This window comes from Schistocerca nitens, chromosome 2, assembly GCF_023898315.1.
Source record: "Schistocerca nitens isolate TAMUIC-IGC-003100 chromosome 2, iqSchNite1.1, whole genome shotgun sequence".
Taxonomy (NCBI): Eukaryota; Metazoa; Arthropoda; class Insecta; order Orthoptera; family Acrididae; genus Schistocerca; species Schistocerca nitens.
The window spans coordinates 1,021,731,933-1,021,758,465 of NC_064615.1; the positions used below are offsets into that span (position 1 = coordinate 1,021,731,933).

A 26,533-nucleotide genomic window follows, 5' to 3' on the forward strand; every position below is an offset into this window, starting at 1 on the left:
TTATGGGCTCATACAACATCAAAATTATGATAGTGACAGTACAATCACTGTGAAACTGCGTTAATACTGTAAATGCTGATCTTTACTATTGTTTGTGAACTTTCACAATAACTTTGTTGTTATATGAGTCCATAAGAAACATGAAATTGATTTCATGTGATCTGTTTTCGCCTTGCCTCCGGTGATGATGGTCCAAAACTGGTAGACATATAGGTTTATAGTGAACAGCTATTTTCTCAGAATCATGTATCTAACTTGTATCTAACAAATATGTTCACATTATGCTGTTCAAGTCCAGTTGGACTACTTTTGCTGCAGGTGTTTGAATAATTGCTTAATATAACTTGTCCATGATTAATATTTCAAAGTTTCGTGTTGCTTACATGAAAAACTTGGAGTGATATTGTATGTTCTCTGTATGTATACATATTACTGATAGTGGGACCATTTATCTAAAAATGTATTCTACATAAAACTTTTTTTTTTGTAACTGTGTGACTCAATGCATGTGTTTATTGACAATTTTTGTCATTGAAGGGACCAATAACCTGGTAGTTTTATCCTGTAAAACAGGAATCATCATTATCATCATCATCTTTGTTGTCATCAATAAATTAGCTCGTACAGTCACAGTCCTCTTAAATGTTGTTTACAGGGAGAAAAAATGTACATTTGTGTATTTCTCTCGTTGAGAGGCTAGAGGGTCTATTGTGAAAATATTTAAGCCATGAAATGATGCATGTGGATATTAAGGTAGTAGAAGATGTGGAAGTTTTGTGGTGAAATGTCTGCACTATAGAGTTATGTTTCCTGGCAAATCATGATTCAACTGTTCATTAGGAAATTGCACAAAACAATTTGAAAAATAAATTTATTTATTTGTATAGCTGACCATTTACTATGGTAAATAATAAAATGTTGTGTGACTTGGGCCTCCCATCGGGTAGACCGTTTGCCAGGTGCAAGTCTTTCGATTTGACACCACTTCGGCAACTTGCGCGTCGATGGGGATGAAATGATGATGATTAGGACAACACCCTATCTCTGAGCGGAGAAAATCTCCGACTCAGCCAGGAATTGAACCCGGGCCCTTAGGATTGACATTTTGTCGCGCTGACCACGCAGCTACCGGCGGCAGACATTTACTATAGTGACGTGGGCCAAATCAAATTCATTCCAGAAGGATTTGCACATGTATGACATACATTGTAGTGCCACATTTAGTATTCTTGGGTGAACATCACGATATTGTAATAACACACATTAATTGTGCATATATTTGTTGAATTCATACCCATCTAAATGTGTCTGTGAAGCACCCCTTGAAGTAGACTTAAGAGCCCAAGGCCAACATCTGTGTCATCAACCGAAAAGAAGCAGAGGTTCATCTGAGTACCCTCAGCAGATCTCTCTTCATGTGAGCATGTGAGGTCAGAGGAACTTTGTCAATATGAGTAGTGTGTGTGTGTGGGGGGGGGGGGGGGGGGGGTGTCCATCCTCTTCATAAATGTGAATAGTGGCAGACATATTGTGGTAATGCCATTAGAGTTTCATGGGGTTTTCTGGGTCTTACGCCATGAATCGTAACCTAGAATCTTCAAGGGATGGTTCTCAGGCCATATTCCTGCTGTCAAGATGCTAGTTCAGGTATTAGGGGAGAAATCAAAGCATAGGTTTCACAATCTAACCCTAGATAGCATGTTTCTCATATTTACTTCCACCCCTCCCCTGCTTGGCTGTGTTCCAAAATGAGTGTAAGAGAGTTGATCCTCAAACACTCTTCAGTCAAGCTTGCACTGATAACTATGTATTCAATACTGTGTGGCTAATATGTGATTTTCATAACATTCTTCAATGCTCTGCCCTCTCTAAGCTATAATTTTTATTTGCAGTCTAATCAACCTTAGCAGCCTTTCAATAAAAGTTCCAAAGAAATCTCCTAAGATTCTGTCTGTTTGTCTGGTCTTAGTATTCTCCAGAGGATTTGATCTCAACACTAACATCATGTGAGATGCTTTTATCTAAGATTTCTTGACTTTTTTACAGACTCACACATGGAAATATAATTTTTCCCCCATTCACAACATAAATCCAGGCCCAATATAGAACATTACCATAAACACTTTTTTCTACAATTTCCCATTACTTTCCGAGAACCACCATAATGACAACTGAAGAGTTCCCTACTTCCCATCCAAGCTGCCTGTGCTTTCTTAGATCTGCAAAATAATACCATCAATTTTTCAGACACATTACAATCATGTCCTGTCACTGAAAATTGCTTATTCTAATTCTTCCCAAAGAAAATGTCTGTGCAAAAGTTGTGGCTAAGTGCAAGTTCTGTCCCTAACACACTATATGAAGCCACCTCTGGGGCTGACTCAAACTTTCATTGTAATATTAATTAAATCAAGACCCTAAGCTGTCAGCAGGTGTTGATGTACATCAACGGGGACAGTTGAAAATGTGTGCCCCGACCGGAACTCAAACCAAGGATCTCCTGCTTACATGGCAGATGCTCTATCCATCTGAGCCACCGAGGGCACAAAGCATAGTGCAACTGCAGGGATTTATGCCTTGCACCCCCCCCCCCACCCCCCTGTGAGACCCACATTCCCAACTTATTGTCCACTCACTAAATTTGTAGTGCCCCCGCCCATTACATTCATTACTCACAGCAGACAATCTTACCCAGTCCCGTAAGAGTTTGGACAATGCGTTTTGCATCCAGCACAGAAGGAGGAGGTCAATGGCCGGTTAGCCTGAACTATATATGAAGATGGTATCTGAAAGAACAGATACCATCTTCATATATACAAACTTTCATTGTCACTGATGTTTCCTCCTATTTGATGCCCAACTGACCAAGGAGGCAGGCTATTAGCAGGCTAGATTTGCACTTGAAAAGATAGTGATTCAAATCCCTATCAACCATTTAGGTTTTGGTTTACCATGGTTTTCCTAACTTCCTTAAGGAAAATGCTGGAAATGTTCTGTTCCTTTCCCCAATCTTGAGTTTTTCTCAGTCTCCAATGACCTCATTGTTGATGGGATGCTGAGCTCCAGTTGTCCTTCTTTCTTTCTCTTTGAGTTCCAGTCTGGCACAAATTTTCAGTTAGCACAACATACTAGGTACATTTCTGCATTTCTAAACTTTTTGTATTGATATCATTTCATGTCATCTCATTTTTGTTGCTTTCATCTGCATCTATCTATTTGGTACATTTAATTCAATCCATTTCTAATATTTTACAGGCATTATGCTGAATATGCAAAGGAGCATGAAGATGCAAGTCGTGATATTCAAGGTTATTTATCAAACCCTATCAATGCTTATCTTCTTGTTAAGCGACTGACTACTGACTGGAAAGCTGTGGAAGCACAAATGGTTGACGATGTTGGCTCAGGTATGTTCACTCGTCATTGTTAATAGTTTGGTGTAGTGAACTGTAGGTTTATCAATAAACATGTGATAATGGGTATGGGAGAAAATCAAGTGTAGTATGCATCAATCCTTACTAGACAAATGAAATAAAAGGTATCATTTGAGACTTCAAGTTTGATTAACTCTTCATTATTTTTCAGTGTTTCACTTTGAACACATCATGTTGTCATTATTGTTGAAACTAGTATCTCCTGTTTTCTAGCATGTATGTCCTGACTGCAGTTATTTTTTATGCCACTTACCATACCTTATTGTGCACAGGAAGTTTAAGAAATTATAACTTGAAGAACACTGTATGTAATGAAAACAAAAATACCTTCATATAACAAAGTGTTTCCCTATTAAAATTATATTTTTATAAATTAAATGAGCACAATGTGATATATGAATTATTCAAAGCGTTACATGTTTTTCTAAATGCAAGGTTCAACTTTCAGGATTTGTTGAAAATATTACACAATACAGGAACGTGTTAAAGTTCCCATCTGATGAGGATCTAAATGGAGCTGCTGTGGCGTTAATGAGACTGCAAGATACATATAAATTAGACACATCATCTGTGGCTCGTGGAGAACTGAATGGTGTGCAGTACAGTACAGAAATGTCTGGTAAGTCCAAACTTGCTAATTGATCAATTAGCAACATTTGAACTGAAGTAAATCTTGAACACTCTGTACTTTTGAGGAAAATGTGCTGCAGAATTAATTTTCTTACATTTTTAATAAAAGATAGAAAAAGTTTCCTTACAACCATACTAGTGAAACACGAGAGTAAATATTCAAGACTTCAGAAATAGTAAAAGGAATCTTGATATCATTTCTTGCCTTCTATTGCAATTTCCATTCATAATTGTAATATTAAATATGGCCTGACTGCCCTTAGTACTCCTGAAAGATACAGTTATTATTTACATTTTGTTAAGCTACTTAATGTCCATTTGCAAATGTGGCCATTCTCAGTGCTAGTGTTCGTCACATGATCCAGTTTTCTGAGAGGTAACTGACCACCTGATACAGTATGAGAAGCTCACATGTGATGTTTGCCCTTCACAAAAGCATCGAATTACATAGGTATATCTCAAATGCGTTGTAACTTCGAAATGAATGAAAATCTAAACAAGAAAAATTATCCTATTGGTGTATTCAGAAATATTGCCAAGATATTTGAGTGAATCAGAAAAATCTGCTTAGTAAACAAAAAGTTTAAGGGTATTGTTGACATATGTCTTGCATGAATGGTGTATAACCTCCCCTAATCACAGGAAACAGAGGGATACAGAACTAAACAGGTGGAACCGTAACAGATTTTCATTGTCATATACTAAATTGCAGTATGGTAGCTTTGGCATCCAGCTTGATATTGAGTTAACATTAGGTGAACACACAGGTAATTCAATCAAGAAGCTCAGTTCAATGTATTTCACTCTTAGAACTGTCTCTTACTATGCTACATGAAGACACAGAGATGACCTAATTTTGCACTGTTGTACTTTTGTTCTTACTTTGTACAGCTAAAGCAAATAACATATTTATTCAGCATAAAAAGCAATAAGGATATTGTGATGATAACTGCACATGTTCAAAGATCCAAGAATTGTTATATTCACTTTCCAGCACATTTATTGCTACATGGCATTTATTGATGATGATGATGATAATGATAATCTGTTTCAACTGAACAATAAAAATCATGAAAATAATTTTCATATTACCATTCCTTTCTTGTGTGGGATCATTGTGGTGTTTTGTATAGTGTAATAAAATTCTTGAATAGGCTATCACACATCAAGCCAAGAATTAGCAATTCCTCAAAAATCAACAGACAATTAGAAATGTTTCTACAAATTGCCTGATTACTGTATCTAGATTCAAAGTTAGCTCTGTGACAAGTACAATATGTATTTTAAAAAAGCCTAGAAAATGTTCTGGTAAGGCAGGAAATTTGCATATGAAATTCAGTAAGAAGTCTGGGGGACATTTACAGTATGGGTTCTGGGGACATTTACAGTATGTGTTCTGAGACAGGTCATATAGACAATCAATCATCATTTGTTGTAACATTTGTACGGTTCATACAGCAGTACATTTTCTTTGGATATTAGTGAATTTTCAGAAATGGATTAATGACATCATTGTGACGAATATGGGAAGAAAGTGTGTGTAAGCTCATACCAGCATTATGTTTTGCAGCTGGTGACTGCTTTGAACTGGGTCGACAGTCGTACAATAATGGTGACTTTTATCATACCGTACTTTGGATGCAAGAAGCTCTTGAGAGGCTTGAAGAAGAATACAACAAAACAGCTGTGAGATCCGATATTCTTGAGTATCTGGCATTCTCCACATATATGCAAGGTAAGCTTACGTTTTTGACTATGTTCACAAAGTTTACAAGGAAATTACAGGTAGCATAATTTCATTAAAACATTTGTTTGTTGTGTACAAAGTCAAATAAAAAGTGTAAGATTAATCCACCTTAATTATTTGGGGACTATAAATTTTATTGAAACATTTTGTGTATACCAAACCTGCAAACTTTTCCAGTGCAATTTTGGCATTAAATTTGACAGCATGATGGCAGAACTCATGGTGATACTAAGAGCTCTATTTCTGCAGCTTCATACTTGTACTAAGTATGTTCTGGGCTTATTGGTAATGTAGTTGTTTACTATGCAGACAAACTGCCATGTTAGGAATTATAATTTGGACAGAGATCCAAGTCTGGATGAACTTCCATGAAGTTTTTCGATGCCTTGCTTCTTTAAGGTGTGTTTTTACAAACAATTGCATGAGTTATACATCATGAAAGCACACTTCTGCTCTTGGAGTGGAACAGGGTACAAAGACCATCTTTTGTTTGGATGCCCAGATGAGTCCTCTTGCACAAAAGTGGGAATCTCTCTCTCCACAAAAGTGGGAATCTCTCTCTCCACAAAAGTGGGAATCTCTCTCTCTCTTTCTCTCTCTAACACACACACACACACACACACACACACACACACACACCCTGAGATGCTGGCATTGGTGGTCATGTGTGCTTGCATGTGCTTCTGATGAAGGCTGTGGCCAAAAGCTTAAGTGTCTTTTAATTGTGCATGTCTGCAACTTGATGTGTCTTCTTTATGGTAAGCAGCAATCTGTCTTTTCCTGCTACTGATGTTCATGGTTTCAAATCACTTAGAATAAAAGTTTCCAGTCTCTTACTGCCTCTTTGCTAAATACAGTGTGAGATCCTGAAACACTCAGGGTTAATTTTTCTAGTGGTTGAGCCGCACAGAATCAGAGGCGGAAAAGAAGATGAGTTGTTACTGTGAACAGCTGGTGGTGGTGGTATCGATTGTGTCCAGTGCCCATCAACTGCCTCCCAGTCATCCCACACAGAGGAAGCCGGTCCCTGGAGGGCACTCCATTTCCACTTCTGGCTCAAAACTGTGAGGGTGCCCCAACTGGATATGCTGCTCAGGAAGTCTGGTGATGTTTCGTGCTGTGGCTCTGCCAATGTCTGGTCTCAAGGGGTGGTTTAGAAAGGGAGAGCAATGAGTGTATAACTGGGGGTGGCATGCTGAGTTGCAGAGGAGAAGGAAGAAGAAAACGCTATCAAGCTGAAGTGAGGAAGAAAAGAGACAAGGAAGTAGAGGAACATTGCATGGTATCACTGTGAGGAGCACCCAAGAGTGTGATGAGGGAAGGTCACCCCACCAAAGGTAGAAGGGGTTTTGATGGTGGGTCACTGTTCTGTCACCCACACCCTAGGTGAACAGGCTGCTGGATGACCACCGGGATCCATTTGTCCTGATTCTCAAAATCCCACACTCACACGCAGGTGCCCAGCATGCAGTGTTGACATGGTGGAGTGTGTGGCACAACTGGTGTCAACAGCAAGAGGTGCAGGAGCATATGAGGCAGGTGGCCATGGATAAGCTCCACTAGACTCTTCTTTCCAATGGGTGTAGCCCTGTAAGAACTCAGAAAAAGATTAAAGTGTCAATCCACAGGTGATTTGTCAACATATTTCGTCATCTAGGTTTTGAACGTGCGGACAAGTCTCTCAGTTTCCCCACTGGAGTGGGGGTGGAAATGTGGTGACGTGATGTATTGAATGCCATGCCAGAAAAAAGTGTCAAAAAGCTGCATGCTGGCAGCCTGTTATCTGACACATTCATGTGGGTAAGACCTCATATGACAAAAATTCTAGTGAGTACCTTTTCTAAGGGAGCTGGCCAGAGTGAGAATGATGCATGAGGTGCTGCCTGCTATGCTTTGCATTTAGGACAACTGTAGATGAGGCACTCGATCTGCCAGCCAAAGGGGTTCTGGAAGCATCACCCATGGAGAGTTTTGGTCTGATGTTAACAAAATGACACCTTCCTCAAGAATGAGCCTATGATGGAGGTGAAAACAGTGATGTAGGCGGTTCGAGTTTTGACAGGAGATCAGGTCTGGCCATCCCTGTAAGGTGGTGCAATGCACTTGCTGTAATATGGTATCCTTGCCCAGGGTTCCTGCAATTTGGTATCTGGTGATCGGAAAGCATCCACAGCTTGCTGGGCCTCATCATCTAATAGGAAACCAAGTACATCATCTTGATTGAACTCTGGATCAGGGCCCATCGGGAGGTGAGACAGGGCATCTGAATTTGTCTGCTGAGAAGTGTTTCGGAAATGTATCTCACAATTATGTTTGCTGTGAAAAAGAGGCCATTACTGGAGCTGGTGGACTGTTCAATCAGGCAGCTTAGCAGCTGGGCTGAACAGCAATATCAATGGCTTATGATTAGTGATTAAGTGGAACTTGGCACCATAGAGAAAAATGCTGAACTTTTTTAATGCAAATATGATCATGAGTGCTTCCATTTCAGTCTGGGATTACTTCTTCTGTGCAGTGTTGGGAATTTTGGATGCATATGTTAGTTTCAGATGCATGCGTTACCGTCTGTTCAGAGGTTTTGACATTACTACGTGCCAATACAGTGCCCAGGCCCCTTTCATACACTTTGGCAGCCACCATTAGTTGCTTCCCTGGCTGGAAAGTGGCGAGGCAAGGCACCTCTCTGAGGGTCTTAAATGCCCATTTGCAGTTTGCTAAACAGGAAAATGAGATGCCTTTCTTTCTAAGATGTTCAGGTAATCTATCTTCATTCATTGAGAATGAATTTACAATAATAAGAGGTTTTTCTGAGGAAAGACTGTAAGTCCGTCTTGAGAGATGATGCAACAAAGATATTCCACTGACTAGAAAGGACGTGGAAGTTTTCAGATTATATTTCAGGCTGGTGTAGAGTGTAGAATTATTTCCAAAGGTTCTGTAAACATTCTTCCGTTGTGATTCCCATGACTATATTATCTGACTAATTAATGCATCTGTACACAGGCGTTCAAGGAATGGTTGAAAAAGTGCTGGGGCACTAGCTGTACAAAAATCCAAGTACTTTAAATTATAAAACTCTGTGCGGCATGTTGACAACCAGTAACTTTTGTGATTCTTCATCAAGAGGCAGCAGCAAATAACATTCGGTTAGATCAGTTATTGAAAAATACTGCCCACCCAAGGATGTGCCAAAGAGTTCTTCTGGCTTTAGAATTGGATGTCAATTTCAGTCTGAGTTGGCTGTGACCTTAAAATCAATACATAACCAAAGTTTTCAAAGGTATTGCTCAGTCACTGACAGAAATGGGTTCAATTACATCAATGTCTGTCATTCTGTCCAGCTCATCTTTTACTGCATACAGCCCAAGTATGAAAGAAACGAGGGTGTGCCGGTTTCTTTAATATGATATGCGTTGTAAAGTTCTTTCCTTTTCTGAGGGCTCTGGAAAAAATGTTTGGGCATGCATTACAAATTTCTTTTAGCTCCTTAAAGGGTATTTGGCGGGAGACAAGGTTCACTGAATTGTTGATGGCAAACCCAAAAGCAGAAAAGGCATCTAATCCGAAAATGTTTGCGCTGTATACTACAAGGAAGGTGAGGTGTGTAATGACATTATTGTGAACTATCTCACTGGTAAATTGGCTTTCGACCAGAATCTGTTGCTTGTTATATATTACTAGGTGGAGAGAAGTTGGTTCTAATGATAGTGCACTAAGCTGTAGGTCCATAGGAAAGTTCAACAAGGATGTTGATGCTTCAGAGCCTACCTGTAGTCGCATGTGTCTGTTGCACATTGCAACATAATGAACCATTTCTTAGATGCCACCGTTGCATTTTGACAGTCCGAAGTGATTAAATTAATACGCATGTATTCCTGCCGACAGGGAGGAGGCTCGACAGGCGATGGGCACCTTTTATTGCAAGTGACACATTGTGACCACCTTTTGGGACAGTTATCCTAGCAATGCTTGCAAAAACAGTCTGGCCATGATGGATGTGTGTGCCAGTTGGGACGAGACTTCGGCACTTGTTTGCAAGTTGCAGCTAGAGCGTGGTAGTGTGTATGTTTTATGACAGCTACTCCCTAATTTTTGGCTAAGCTGTACGCATAACCTGGGTTGGAAGTGACTGACCAAGATTCTAAATAGTGGCCAGCTGCCTGGGAGACTTCAAACAATTGAGCCAATTTTAGTACCTCTTCCAATGTGGGGTCATCAAATTGCACATTTTTGTTTTTGATGTAGTTCCTATGTGGGGATGTGTGAATAATGGCATCCAATATCATAACTTCTGCATAGCATTCCTTCAGGGTTGGGTGTAATGAAACAGCACTTTCTACTGAGCCCAAGTATTTCAGCTGCCCATGCTTGGTATTACTGGTTGGGCTGTTTTTGACTCTGATGGAATTCCACTCTTGATGATATAACATGACAGTGCTGGTGAAAATGGGCATTTAAGAGAGTGCTGGTGAAAATGGTCATTTCAGAGAGCACAATGTTCATAAAAATCAAGACGTGCCAGATCAGTGATGGGGGCAAGCCTGCAAAGCAGCTGAAAGGTTTGGGCGGAATCCAAGACAAAATGAGCAATTTAACAGTTGCGGGGTCTGTAACCTTAAGTGCTGCTGGAGCGACTTCTCATATGCATCCATTTTTGGCCGTTTTATCATATAGCAGGATTTCATTGTATGGCAGAAATGGTAGCGGAGTGCAGCTGTCTGATTTGAAAGCAATTTGGTCATGGGGGCCTCCCAGCAACTTTGTCCTTCCAACTGCTATTGCAAGAATTATTGAAGAATGACCTCAGTACACAAGCTGGACGGCAGCTGATGAGCTGTGCTCGATCCACTATGTTTGACCAGTGTTGTCGCCACTTATGTTGGGACTCACAACATAAATAATAGTGTGGCAAATCTGCTTACTGATATATTTTACAGTCCAAGTTTGGCACAAGCATCACAAACATAGCACACAACCCAAAAGAACAAGCCACAACAATAAATTCAGTATCACAATAAATACATAGAGAACAGTCCCTGCACAGTACTGCAAGCGAAGACAAAAAAGACCAAACAGCTTGCTGCAGCCACATAAATAGATGGCCATGGTGAAGGCTGGTGCTAGGGAGGCACTTGCATGAGCACCCTGCATGGCAGAGATTGCAGCAATGCCTCTCTCTGGTGGCTGTGCCCCATGGTAGTAGATGTGGAAAAAGAGACAAGTCATAACTGTGAATAGCCGGTGGCAGTGGGATCGATGCTGTCCGATGCCCACTGAAGTGGAGATGGTTGCTCTGTGGATTATCGCATGAACATACGCTGATAGCTGCCTTGTTTCCTGTTTTTCATTTTGTTCCATATTAATTTTCGTTTACTTTTCTTTCATTTTGTATGCGTCAGGGAGATCCTTGTCATCGCGGGCCCCAGGGCACAGCTTCTGGGGGCCTCGGGGCATTGTCCCATTTGCCCCAGCCTAGTTACATCTCTGTGCTCTCCCTGGACCATCATATTTTATGCAGTAGTTTATTATTCATGGAATTTTTTTACAGTGACCTTTAACTGAACCTGTTGCTGAATCAGATTGCACAAAGTACCATTGTTGTCAGCAAGTCGACTTGTGAACAACTTATGGGCATCAGTTATTCAGTAGAGGGAGAAGGTTCCTTTGTGTCATATGGAACAACTGGTGATGAAAATGACATACACAAGAGTCTCACTAAAATAAGCTAAGATCCTCACGCAGTCATTACACCAAGAAATTTGATTTCTCCTGTCCCGCCACGTATGCCTGAGTTTTTGTCACTGACAGACAGTGACAAAGGGAGGTTCATACTTTTGCAGAAATATATTTCATATTCCAGGCAATAATGAAATCAGGTTTCGGATCTGAAATCTGTGCTATTCATGAATGTGATTTTAAATTTACTGTGTTACAGAAAGAATTGGATCTAGAATGAGATTTTCACTCTGCAGCGGAGTGTGCGCTGATATGAAACTTCCTGGCAGATTAAAACTGTGTGCCCAACCGAGACTCGAACTCGGGACCTTTGCCTTTCGCGGGCAAGTGCTCTACCATCTGAGCTACCGAAGCACGACTCACGCCCGGTACTCACAGCTTTACTTCTGCCAGTACCTCGTCTCCTACCTTCCAAACTTTACAGAAGCTCTCGTGCGAACCTTTCTTTCAGGAGTGCTAGTTCTGCAAGGTTCGCAGGAGAGCTTCTGTAAAGTTTGGAAGGTAGGAGACGAGGTACTGGCAGAAGTAAAGCTGTGAGTACCGGGCGTGAGTCGTGCTTCGGTAGCTCAGATGGTAGAGCACTTGCCCGCGAAAGGCAAAGGTCCCGAGTTCGAGTCTCGGTCGGGCACACAGTTTTAATCTGCTAGGAAGTTTCAGAATTGGATCTATGTGTTACATGCAATCACTCCCTTCCAATTAGTTTTTGACACTCGGACATATTTTGAACTTGGACTCAAAGGCAAGACTAAAAGTTCCTGCAGTATATCTTCCTTTCTTACAGTTCCTCTGACATAAATCTCCACAAGCCCCATCCATTGCCACCCTGTCCCAACCCACATACCACTACCATTATGACTGCAGTATTTTTTTTGTTTAGTTTGCCATCATTTATTCATCAATCATTCTTCATGTACAGGATAAGAATTTTGATAACTGCACTGTTGTTGGTGCACAGTAACGAGATTTTACACAAAAAATTACATATCACATTTAGGATACCTTCCTATTATAGAGTTCTTCTATCTCAAACACGTCTCTTGATTTATATGTTGTTAAAATACTGCTCAAAGCAGTTGGTATAGTAAGTCAAGGATAGTTTATTATACAGCTTTATGCTGGTACATTTCAAACTATTTCGGCACCTCCTTAAACTAAGATATTCTAAATCTGTATTATTTCTGGTCTTTGTTTCATAATTGTGGATAGCACTTCTGAAAGCTAATCTTCGGCTACTTTTTCATTGAGAGGAGACAGGCATTAATATAGAGGGAAGGTTGTGGTAGCATTTGTAGTCCTCTGAACTGTGGTTGGCATGAATCTCTGTTCACTGTCCTCACTCTGTTATTTTACTTCAAAGATCTAATGCAATAAGGTAATGGCTCTGTTGCATTTTCCACATAATTATTCTATTTTATTTTTCTTCCTGCTCTATATTAAAATATTGTAATATGCATGCAGTTATAATTCTAGCCTTTCTCGACTCTCTTAAGAAACAGACACTGATGATGATGATCTTGCACTTGCCTTAACAACTTTGGCTATCTGAGCGCACATCCTTCATACCTAATGCAGCTAATATCAGAAAGATTCTGCAATTGCAAATAAATTTCATAAATTTCTTGACTGTGTATTCTAACATTCAGTGTAAGCAGTTTTCCATCTTTGTCACTGCTGTAATCAATCCATTGTTGCAAGGTGTCTCTCAGGTGTCATTAATTTCCATCGAAGCCACTTTATGACTGTGGGTCTATATTTCCTCTATTCCCACAGTGTATAGTGGTGCAGTTGCCAGACAGAAATAAATATTATGTGATGTGAGTGATTGAAACGTTGGGGCTCTCAAAGAACAGTCTACTTTTTGTTTCTTGAGGGAACTATATATTGATTGAGAAACGAAATAATTGTGACAGTTATATGCATCCTTTAATCTGAAATTCTTTTCTATATATAATCAAATACTGCCTACAGGAACATTAATGAGACCTTTGGAGAAAAGAGAACCACTTGTATGAACATCAAGAGCTCAGATGGAAACCCAGTTCTAACCAAAGAAGGAAAGCAGAAAGATGGAAGGAGTATATAGAGGGTCTATACAAGGGCGATGTACTTGAGGACAATATTCTAGAAATGGAAGAGAATGTAGATGAAGATGAAATGGGAGATACGATACTGCGTGAAGAGTTTGACAGAGCACTGAAAGACCTGAGCTGAAACAAGGCCCCAGGAGTAGACAACATTCCATTAGAACTACTGACGGCCTTGGGAGAGCCAGTCCTGACAAAACTCTACCATATGGTGAGGAAGATGTATGAGACAGGCGAAGTACCCTCAGACTTCAAGAAGAATATAATAATTCCAATCCCAAAGAAAGCAGGTGTTGACAGATGTGAAAATTACCGAACTATCAGTTTAATAAGTCACAGCTGCAAAATACTAACATGAATTCTTTACAGACGAATGGAAAAACTGGTAGAAGCCGACATCGGGGAAGATCAGTTTGGATTCCGTAGAAATATTGGAACACGTGAGGCAATACTGACCTTACGACTTATCTTAGAAGAAAGATTAAGGAAAGGCAAACCTACGTTTCTAGCATTTGTAGACTTCGAGAAAGCTTTTGACAATGTTGACTGGAATACTCTCTTCCAAATTCCAAAGGTGGCAGGGGTAAAATACAGGGAGCGAAAGGCTATTTACAATTTGTACAGAAACCAGATGGCAGTTATAAGAGTCGAGGGACATGAAAGGGAAGCAGTGGTTGGGAAGGGAGTGAGACAGGGTTGCAGCCTTTCCGCGATGTTATTCAATCTGTATATTGAGCAAGCAGTAAAGGAAACAAAAGAAAAATTCGGAGTAGGTATTAAAATCCATGGAGAAGAAATAAAAACTTTGAGGTTCGCCGATGACATTGTAATTCTGTCAGAGACAGCAAAGGACTTTGAAGAGCTGTTGAACGGAATGGACAGTGTCTTGAAAGGAGGATATAAGATGAACATGAACAAAAACAAAACGAGGATAATGGAATGTAGTCTAATTAAGTCGGGTGATGCTGAGGGAATTAGATTAGGAAATGAGACACTTAAAGTAGTAAAGGAGTTTTGCTATTCTGGGAGCAAAATAACTGATGATGGTCGAAGTAGAGAAGATATAAAATGTAGACTGGCAATGGAAAGGAAAGCATTTCTGAAGAAGAGAAATTTGTTAACATCGAGTATAGATTTAAGTGTCAGGAAGTCGTTTCTGAAAGTATTTGTATGGAGTGTAGCCATGTATGGAAGTGAAACTTGGACGATAAATAGTTTGGACAAGAAGAGAATAGAAGCTTTCAAAATGTGGTGCTACAGAAGAATGCTGAAGATTAGATGGGTAGATCACATAACTAATGAGGAGGTATTGAATAGAATTGGGGAGAAGAGGAGTTTGTGGCACAACTTGACGAGAAGAAGGGAGCAGTTGGTAGGACATGTTCTGAGGCATCAAGTGATCACAAATTTAGCATTGGATGGCAGCGTGGAGGGTAAAAATCGTAGAGGGAGACCAAGAGATGAATACACTAAGCAGATTCAGAAGGATGTAGGTTGCAGTACATACTGGGAGATGAAGAAACTTGCACAGGATAGGGTAGCATGGAGAGCTGCATCAAACCAATCTCAGGACTGAAGATCACAACAACAACAAATCAAATCAGATCAGAAACTTAAAATTAACAAAAGGAAATGCTGCTAGAATGATGTCATTGTTTCACCTTTCTCAGTCTTTAGCCATGACTTCTGTTCTGTCTTAATCTTTAGCTGTGACCTGTTTTTATATTTCAAAGCTCTCTTACCTTTTTTGCACCTATCCTTTTTTTATTTAAATTCATGTAGGACAGCAGCTGTTATTTCTTTCTTTTTACTTTAACAAATGCTAAGGTTCTTTTTAAAACTATTAACTGTGATTAAGAACCACAAAATTATTGAGTTGTTTGTATACTGTGCAGAAAAAAGTAATCAGTGTGTGTTTTTTTTATTTGTATTGCTTATAGGTAATGTGCAAAGGGCATTATCACTGACAAATGAGTTACTGGAAATAGTCCCTGGTCATCAGAGAGCCCTTGGTAACAAAGCATACTATTTACGTGATATAGAAAACAGTGAGAGTTTGAAACGTAAGGGAGATGATGGACAAGGATCTATTCATGCTGAGCAGGTATCATGAAAGGGTTGAATTTTCACGGTTTCTAATAGTGATAAATTTCAATTTCATTATACTTACACACCATGTATTAAATTTTCTCAAGTATACATATTACAAACATCATTCTTCATTCACATGTAGTTTTTGTTGACGCTGATGTAATTGTTTTTGTGTTGTATGTTGGTGTTAAAGTATGAATAGATTTAGTTAACATATAAATGGATTTTTATATTGACGATATATGTTGCATGGTTAAGAGATTTGGATTTGGTTTCATGGTCACACATATTTTGTGTTGTGACAAAATAATGAATCCCTGGACTCATATGATTAAATTCAATCCATTTTAGCCAGCTATATCAGAAGAGAAACTAGAAGTACGGGAAGATGAATTGTCAGAAAGAGATTTGTATGAGATGCTGTGCCGTGGTGAAGTGGATTTGCTAGCATCAGTGGCTGCCAAGTTACATTGTCGCTATGTTGATAATGGCATTCCTTTCTTGCGACTCGCTAGATTAAAGATGGAAGAAGCTTACTTGAAACCATTAATTGTAATCTATCATGATGTCATATATGATTCAGAGATTGCGACCATCAAACAAACTGCACAACCTAGGGTAAGTCACAAATGAAATAAGATGTGCACTAAAATTTTCTTTTGGTTTTTCCTTGAGTGCCATAAGAATAACAAGAGAAAGTAATTAATATTGAGACTGTGTTGAAACTTCAGACAAAATTAAAGCTGTGGGCCAGATCAGTACTCAAATCAAAACTTTCCCCTCAGAAATAAATTTCGTACTGGCATGTACTCAACTCCAGGGCAAAAAATTTATTTTAAAAATATGAAATCTGTTGGAAACAACATTGTATGTGCCAAAAAATGAAACTATAAATCATTATTGTTGCAATATGCTGAACTGTTAATTGAGAGTCCATGTTTTTCACAGTTGCTATTATGTATCACCATAACCAGTAAATTAAAACTTTCTATCTTTATTTTCTATTCCATTCACATGAAGCCGGTTCAGTTTATAATCAGAGCCCATTGCCATTGGCTTATTTACTGAGTAATTTTAGTTGCTCTTTGCTTTTGTCTTCAGATGCTGAAATTGACTTTGTCTGACACTTTCTGCTAGATTGTAAGAATTTTTAATGCTAGTTGTCTAAAGTGACTCATAATATCTTTTAATTGGTTTTGCTAAATAGAAAAATTATATGGAACGAGTAAATATTTTATTTTATCTTAAATTTGCAGCTTCTTCTTTAAGTTTTCTCTTTAGAACACATATGTTCACAGGCCCTAAAAATGCCTTAATTTTCAGATCAGGAAAAGGGTGGGACCCTGTTAAGGAAAATTAGTCAACTAGTTGAGACTCATTCGAAGAATCTTAAGGAAATGTACTTTATACATAAAAGAAGTGGCTAACAGAAAACTTCTTTGATGAATTCTTCAACATTGCTGTATTGTGTATCATGGAGAGGTTTGTGTTGAAATTCTGAAAGCATACAATTAAGTATGGCCGGTTTAAGACCCAGGTGACACATTGGCCGCTTTGGGCGCGTAGCTGAGACGGATTCCAGAGGTGCCACCACTTCAATATTTCTATACAGGATGTACCACAGTTAGTATAGTAGCACCTGCTTGCACCAAGCTGAGAGGGGCAGCAGGGCCAACCAAGTACAAGATTTGTATGCAATGCATATCACAATTACTAATGGAAACAGACGTGGGGTAAAGTTGCGAGAGAAAAGGGGGCAAGGAAACCACCAAATGATAAGTTGCTTGTACGGAAAAATGTTCTCGAACTGTCCCTAATTCCAAGGAGAGCCAGGCAACATCTGACTTCTTCCCACACACACATCTCATGAAATAAGTGTGACAGGAAAATTGTGCACCATTCATGGATGGATTCACTGTAAAGCAGCATGCATAGTAGGGATGTAGATAAACAATTATTTTATATGCTGTTCATACAACTTTTGACATTGTTGACTAAAACAGACACAGAAATTCCGAAGTTATAAGGGACTAATATTTCAGGTGGAAGGTTATCTTGAACATCTACAGAGACCTGAGTATTATGTTGCCATTAAATTTAAATTTGTGTTTAGGAATCTTTTCTGAAGCATTGGCCTGGAGTGTAGCCTTATGTAGAAGTGAAATGTGGACAATAGATAGTCCAGGTAAGAAGAAATATAGGTAAGCTTTTAAAATATGGTCTCAGAAAAAATTTCAAGATTAGGCAAGCAGATTGGGTAATTAACATAGGGGTGCTGAGATGAATCATGGAGAAAAGAGCTTTATGGCAGAACTTTACTAGAAGAAATTATAAGTTTTAAGAACTTGTCATTAGGCATCATGTAATAGTTAATTTGGCAATGGAGGGAAAGGTGTGGGGTTAAAATTGTAGAGAGAAAGACCAACACTTCAATACAGTGAACTGGTTCTAATGGCTTAGGTTGCAGTACAATGGCTGTTGGTTTCAGTGGTTTTGTAGAGAGGAACAGACTTGCAAGTAATAGCCTATTGTAGAGAACTATGACAGATCAGGCTTTATGCTGAAGACTAAAATGGAGGCAAAATGTAGAGGTTTAAGAGCATTCATTCATTTCTGTATGTGTACTGTATGATATTTTTCTGGCCTGTTACACTTCCATAAGGATCTCTTCACATTCAGTCTATGCAACAAACTAAATATTTAACAACAAATTTAGTGAATGTAAAACTACCACTGTCAGTGTTTTTCATTATCTAATATCGAATTTTAGTATGGGGTATAAATTTAACATTACACAATTTGTATGTATGATTCTGATGTAAGGGAAGCATCGCCAACTTAATTTCTGATTGTGATTCTGAAAAATGACTTGTAATTGTTTTTGTTTAACATATGTAGTTCCGGCGAGCAACTGTGCAAAACTATAAGACAGGCGAACTGGAGACAGCTACTTACCGCATCAGTAAGTCAGCTTGGCTCAAGGATGAAGAACACCCTCATGTGGCAGCCGTCAATCAGAGAGCACAAGATATGGCAGCTCTTACTATCTCTACTGCAGAAGAGCTACAGGTGGTCAATTATGGTATTGGTGGTCATTATGAGCCTCACTTTGATTTCGCAAGGGTACGTACAAGCAAATAAACTTTTTTTGAATCTTATGTTGAAATATAATGCCTACTGTTTTCTTCCTGTAGTTTCTATAATCATAATATTAATTGGATCTATTCACATTTGAGAAACTGTTTCTGTTTGGACTGTCACTGTCTTGATGATTACTAACACTTTCATGATCAATGTCAATGATTTGAAGACCATCACTGGAAGAAAGCTGCCTCTCAGCTGCTTCAGACATTTTGGTGTTCAGCAATACACACCCATTATATTTCTGTATGTTCTTTGTCCACCTTCCAACATATTGACAGCTCACCCCTTTTTTATGCCTTGGAATCCAACAAGGGGCTTTCTTGGACCACCTATCTATTAAATGTCTGCCTTCATATCCTATCTATTTCTGTTTACATCTGCATCCATACTCTGTACACCACTGAGATGGGTATAGTGGAGGGTAATTCCCATTGTACCACAAAATTTTATATTCATTAAAGTCATAATTAAATCTTTTTCAGCTTGTCGATTTGTTTGATTTCTTGTCTCACCTAGTAATTCTTAATATGTGTATCTCCATTGCTCGCTAACCGCTTTGCACTCCCCCTTTTCCCGGTTTCAAATGGTTTTTTACATTAAACATCTACGCCTCAGTCAGAATTGTTAGTGCATTCAAGACTCATTGGAAACTTAGGTTTTGAAAACATTATTTGTCTTACCAGAAGGTCTCTAGGCCATTCTTATGTTCCTACTTCTTTATTTTGCTCTCCTGCCAGTTGTTGTCTTCAACTGCCTAAATGCAGCAGTCTTGTTTATGAAGACTTACAAAGTTTGTTTTACATTTTCAGAGAGAAGAAACAAATGCATTCAAGAGCCTGGGAACTGGAAACAGAATAGCTACTGTGTTGTACTATGTAAGTATGTCCTACTCCTAGAAAACATTACTCACTGCTTATTATTAAGATATAATGACACTGATAAATGAAGCATATTAAAAGATAATGGATTCTCTGACAGTCAGGATAAGCATTTTCTATTTAATATTGTATGAAACAGATGAAAGTGGTCACAAGCTATTTATTTCTAAAACTATAGCTTGGCTCTGTTTATTGCTGCAATTGTTTCCAGAATTACCTTTTTGTAACATAATTATCTTTGGTGGTCTTTGGTGTTGTCTCTTTGTATACTTCAGAGAACATTAGACATTTTAGAAAAGTGAGTGTTGAAGAATGTAATAATCATCTCTGTGGAAAGAAGGATGATTTAATTTAATTGAGCTTAGACTGAGATTTCTCTCTTAATTTAAAGGATACCAATCTTGTATTAACATTGTTTAAAGAACTTCTGTTCTGCAGCTGAGGATTGTGGTCCAGTTGGTAAGATACTGGTCTTGCAACCATGAGGGCAGTGGTAGCATACTGTGCTTACTTTCATTTCATAATGTCATTTGATGTATTTTAAAGGGGGTAACTCATGAAGCTGAACTGAAGTTTTCCATGTCCAAAAATGTATTATAAGAATTATAAGTGGTAAAACTCAAGAACATCCTGCAGAGGCCTATTTAGGGAACAAGGGATACTAACTACTGCTTACCAATATTTTATTCCTTAATGAAATTTGCCATTAAAATATATATCTATTTTTTAAACCAGCAGCTCACAGTTCATGGAATCAGTACTAAAAATAACAATAATCTTGTGACCTGATGCTTTCCTCATATGTATGCTGCTTCCATGGTTCTTGGGTGTACTACTGGATTTGATACATTGAAAATTCATGATATTTTCGTGGACAACTGAGCCAGATGGCAGATTGGTCATCCACTGAAATATTGTAGACCTTTGATGATTAGATGTGACAGTACACCCAAGAACCATGGAAGAACAATAATCTTCACGGAGATTTTAAAGTCACCTACTTTGGTCCAGAAAGGTGTCAATCATTCAGGAACACACACTTTCAATAACTTGGCAGCAGTCATAAAAAGTTTAACCATTAATAAAGGTCAGTTTAAAAGGATCCTAAATGGTTTATTGGCGGCCAACTCCTTCTATTCCATCGAAGAATTTCTAATGGGCTAACCTACGTGTATATGTTACTAATATTAGATAATGTGAGTATTAGTTCAACAGGACTTCAGTACAAATTCAGTGCAGTATTTTGCTCACTTTAAATGTCTTGTAAAATGATTTTTCTATTTGATGACCTACCACTTGCTATTGATGTTCATTCAGTCTTATTTGCTGATGATACATCAGTTCTAATTGAAAATGAGGTATCTGAAAATATTCCAGAAAAAGCCAAAAATACTTTAGAAAAACTTGAATCTTGGTTCTATCAAAATGGACTAAAACTAAATGTAACTAAAACCAAAATGATGCAATTTGAAGCTAAATCAGTAGAAAGGAGTGAAATAAAGATAACTTGCAATGATCAGGATATCACAGAAGCAAACCACGTGAAGTTCTTAGACCTAAATCTTGACAAAAATTTAAATTGGAAGGTACACATGGATTACTTAGCAAATAAACTGAACAACATAGCATTTGCAATGTGTATTTTGTCAGGTGCCACAAACATGGATACCAGAAAGATAGTTTATGACTGCTACTTTGAGTCAGTTATTCGTTATGGCATAATCTTCTGGGGAAATTCAGCAAATGTCACTAGGCTCCTAGTATTACAAAAGAAAGTAATTAGAAACGTGTGTTGCAAAAAAAAAAAAAAAACGGGAATCCTGTCGACCACTGTTAAAAAATTTAAAAGTACTATCTATCCCCTCACTTTACATATATGAGATGGTGGTGTTCCTATATAGAAATCAACATACACTAGACAATTTCCGTTTTGACCACAACTACAGCACTCGCCACAGAGATAACTTCAAACTTCCAACACATCGCTTAAAACTTTATGCCCAAACGCCAGAGTATATGGGGTTAAAAATTTTCAATAAAATAAAAGGCAGTAATATATTTAAAATGGAGATTGGTTCACTGAAAAGATTGCTCTTTACTCTCCTGGTGGAAAAGTGTTATTATTCTGTCGATGAATTCATTGAGGACAGTTTCCCAATCTGAACACAGGGATTGTAATACATTTATTATTTTATGTACATGTGTAGCTGTAACTTAGAAATGTAAAATATAATGTAAACTTTTGTATTTCTCTTAAAAAAAGTGAAAAAAGTTTCTTTTGTAAACCTTGACATGTCTCCTGTACATCAAATCAAATGATTTGAAAATTGTATGTAATGAGATGAATAAACCACATAACACATAACATAACATCGGTATTATAGCGTAAAATTATGTATGCTCCTCAGTGTATTGAACATTTAAATGTTTTGAGACAAGTTATTTATTACCTTTTAAAGGAAAACATGCATGAGATTTTTTTTATTTATTCCATGTCAATAACGACCATTTCACTTGAGACCTGTAGAAGATACATTAGCATCTATCTCTTTTCCTCTGTAAATATGTAGTATGTGTTCTTCATTTCTTACATGTTTTACAGCCTGGATGATCTCCTCACTACGGATCTGTTGGAATGAAACATACATAGACGCTAAGTTTCCCATCCAGCCCCCTCCATATTTAAGGTTTCTGTTGTTTGTCAAAACTGCTTATGACAAATGCCAGAATGGTTCCTGTGCTGCTAAACCTGACAGCAGTTTTGTCAACTGTAACTTAGCTTCCTAACATTTTGTGAAAGACAAACAATGGTTTACAAAGCAGCAAAATTAAATTAAGGAATTGTTGAATATGTAAAATGTTACGCTCCACAAAAATTTAAATTACATTCTCTCTCTCCTGCTCTGCATATTCTATTGTGAATATATAAAAAATAAAAATGCTTCTATTAGACCCTAGAAACAATACATAAACTGAATTGCATATATATTCCATTTATTCTACAGTGAATTCTAGGTGAAATTACTTCCATGGCTGGAAACAATTAAATGGACTACGTATGTAAGGTCTACACTTTTTCCTATTAATTAATATCTGATGCATAATAACAATACACCAAAATGCAGTATTCATTAAAAGATTCTTTCCATTAAAATAAAATTACAGACCTCATAATGAAGACATCTGTGTATACTTGTCTCTGAAGCAATTTGTTCCTGCATGTTTTCATTGTTGACTGCTGCTGCAAGTCTTCAATAGCAGGTCTTCAATAGTTGATAAGAGATATATGTGTGCACTTGAGACAAGATGGTCATTGCCTTCATGGAATGTTTGCAGTTGCCTACAGAACCATGATTGTACCCATGCATGTACGTCTTCGTCTGAAGCAAATAGACAACCACAGATGTCTTTCTTCAGGTTCAGGGTTCCAACTATGGAAATGCCATGGGGAGAGATCAGGACTGTATGGAGCAAAACTGGTGCACCATAGTTGAAGCAACCTTGGCAACAAGTGTGCAGGCCCACACATCCTTCATATAGTCCCAGTCTCTCCCCATCAATTATTATTGTTTTATAGCCCTGAAGAAAGATGTGCATGGCTGTCAATTTGCTTTGGATGAAGAGGTGCACACCTGGGTACAATCATGGGTATCTAGGCAACAGCAAACATTTTTCCATGAAGGCATTGACCACCTTGTCTCACAGTGGGCTCATGTGTTAACAAGTATGATGATTACTTTTGAAATAACAGATTGTCTCATTTTCATTTGATTTCCCTTTTATATGCTGTTTAATGTGGCATTTACTTCTGTGTTCCACTATTTCTGTCTAAAGAGAAGGGAAGACTTGCAGTGACTGTCGACAGTGAGACATGTTGACAATCACTTTTACATGAAGGATGTCTTCCAAGAATTATGTCCAAAGATTTCTGTGAAATCAATAGCAGTACACAGTTTTCTCTGTAATCTTTCCATTGTATTTCTTTTGCAGATGAGTGATGTGCCTCAGGGTGGTGGCACAGTATTTCCATCAATAAAAGTGGCACTGTGGCCTAAGAAAGGCACAGCTGCCTTTTGGTACAATCTGCACAAGAATGGAGAAGGAGATTATCTCACAAGACATGCAGCATGCCCAGTTCTCACAGGATCTAAATGGGGTAGGATTTCCTTTCCATAATAATTGTGCCATTGCATTAAAATTGTGTGTTCATAACATGGTCACTAAATTAATTTTTATATAAAAGTTTTTGATAGCTTCAATATGTAATATTCACTATTCAGATTGTTACCTCTTCAGATTGTTGTTTAAAAATAAACTTTCTACATTGTCTCTGCAATACATGCCTTGAAATTCAGGAGGTATCAGGGATAAAGGTTGTCTACAAGAGGCTGCAGTTAGGGCTAAAAGGACATCAAAGCAAAGCAGTAGTTGAGAAATGAGTGAGGCAGTGTTGTCTCTCTGTGCATTGAGCAAAACCAAGGAAAAATTTGGAAAGGTGATTAAAATCCATAGAGAAGCAATAAAAACTTTGGAATTTCTTGAGGATGCAAAATTGTGTCAAGAGACAACAAAGGATATGGAAGAGCAGTTGAATGGAATGGATTGTCTCTTGAAAACAGGTTGTATGATGTACATCAACAAAAGTAAAACAAGGTTAATGCAATGTAGTCAAATTAAATTAGATGTAGCTGGAGAAATTAATTAGGAAATGAGACACTGTAGGTAGGAGCTGAGTTTCACTATTAAGGCAGCAAAATAACTTATTTTGGCCAAAGTAAAAAACGAATGAATGTCATTAATCCGAAGGTTGGTCTGAACACCGTAGTGCTTTACTCGGTAGTATGCTGTTGCCTTCCTCCGACTGACTTGTCCAGCCGCTTACTGGGGGGGGGGGGGGGGGCTAGATAAAATGCAGATTCTGAAGCATGGTGTGCAATTTACTATTTTTCACATTATCAAGATACACTTTTCTGAAAAAGAGAAATTTTATAACATCAAATATAAATTTAAGTGTTTATAAGTATTCTCTGGAGGTATTTTTTTTTTGTGTGGAGTGTAGTCTTGTATGGCAGTGAAATGTGGATGATGAAACAGGTTAAACAAGAAGAGAATATTGATTTTGAAATATGGGCTACAGAAGATTAGGTGGGTATATTGAGACTGTACTGAATTCAAGTCTAGGGAAAAGAAATTTGTAGCAAAACTTGACTAAAAGAAGGGATTACTTGAAAAGACACGTCCAGAGACATCATGAAATCATCAGTTTGGTAAGGGAGGGACATTTGAGGGGTAAAAATTGTAGGTACATATTAAAGCTTCACTATAGTAAGCGGGTTCAAATGGGTGAGGGTTGCTGTAATTATGTAGCAATGGACACTTCCCCAGCACAGACTAGGGTGGAGGGCAGCAATAAGCCAGTCTTTAAACATAAAAATTACAGATCACAATTATTGATAATCCAGTTTGTTTCCTCATCTCAGTATGTAAAAAAAAGAATTAGGAAAAAAGGGTGATTGGGATAGGTAACTAAAACCATCGTAAAATCAACAGAAGTTTGAATAAAGGAAAGAAGGAATTATCAATAGAATGAATAAACATAACATTACATCGTATATGGTATGATTAAAATTGCTTGACAGTTGGTGTCTGTCATCTGCCGCTGCAGTGTTGCCACATCCACTGCCAGCTACCGCTCGGTTATAGTTGACATACAGAGATGATGGTGACTTCACAAATGCTGTTAATGTGTAACACAGAACAGTGTTGGAAGTGGTCGCCATAAGGTATGACGGAAATTTGAGATTCTCTGTCGACGACTGATTGTAAGTGAGTAGTGACTGAACTGCGGCAGATGATGCCTTATGTAGCCCTGAATTTAAACTTGGGTCCTAACCTAACCACAACATTGTGATACGCAATGTATCTGAGAAAACAGGGGTCAACAATCAGTGGCAGAGCTTTGTTCACGGCAAGTGTATCTAACCTCTACAAACAAATTCAAGACAGAAAAATTTCAGTTTCAGCACTAAAAAACAAAGTATAATTTCTCGCTATCATTCATTTCTTACCTGAAACTCTTCTCACACTGGCTACACAAACTGCTGCTTTATCAACCGATGAGCAGTCCTGTTTGGCACTTGGTTGTAGATTATAGACGATACAGGCAGATTACAAACAAATAAGGAATGATAGAGAAATACGAGAAAATCAAAAAGCCATTACGATAATGAAAATGATCCGGCAAAGTAGTAGAAATAAAAAAAATACATTTTAATCAATTAATTGCATAAAAGTAATCATGGAAGGCTTTTGTCTGTATTTAGAAGTGAAAAAAATTTGCTGTACTTCACCAGATTCGAATGTCTAACCTTCTACATGACAAGTTAATGTGCTAACCACTGCACTGCAACACTGTCTGGAAATGGATGACGTGCATGCAATGACAACAAATCATCCTGGAACACAGTACAGAGCTGCATCAAATACACGCATAGTAGTGGTTGTCATGCATGATACACATAATCATACTTTGGCTTACACCATGTTGGCATACTAGGGTACGTCTGAATATCCTGCAGAACCCGGTCCTCCAGATGAACCCGGTCCTCCAAATCTGGTGTATGCACAGCCCGCCACCTCCCTGTACGTTCATCTGCCTGAAAGGACCCATGATCACACAAACACCCTAAAAGGGCTTGAAATGTGTGTCGTGGTTGGTGTCTTTGAGGGTGCTTGTTGTGATATAGCTGTGCTGTCTCTCGGCTGCTTCCATCTTCTTGGCAATATGTA

General features: G+C 38.2%; 1 protein-coding gene across 9 annotated transcripts in view; it reads left to right on the forward strand.

The window, feature by feature from the left end:
• LOC126237366 (prolyl 4-hydroxylase subunit alpha-2) overlaps positions 1 to 26,533 on the forward strand; it is an 840,261-nt gene that overhangs the window by 811,117 nt on the left and 2,611 nt on the right. For all 9 annotated transcript variants that reach the window (XM_049947442.1, XM_049947441.1, XM_049947446.1 and 6 more), the window contains 8 exons: positions 3,256 to 3,407; positions 3,883 to 4,053; positions 5,635 to 5,799; positions 15,572 to 15,735; positions 16,074 to 16,340; positions 18,621 to 18,845; positions 19,676 to 19,741; positions 23,735 to 23,900. In XM_049947442.1, coding sequence (XP_049803399.1) covers positions 3,256 to 3,407; positions 3,883 to 4,053; positions 5,635 to 5,799; positions 15,572 to 15,735; positions 16,074 to 16,340; positions 18,621 to 18,845; positions 19,676 to 19,741; positions 23,735 to 23,900 — 1,376 coding nt within the window. The remainder of the gene's footprint in view (positions 1 to 3,255; positions 3,408 to 3,882; positions 4,054 to 5,634; positions 5,800 to 15,571; positions 15,736 to 16,073; positions 16,341 to 18,620; positions 18,846 to 19,675; positions 19,742 to 23,734; positions 23,901 to 26,533) is intronic.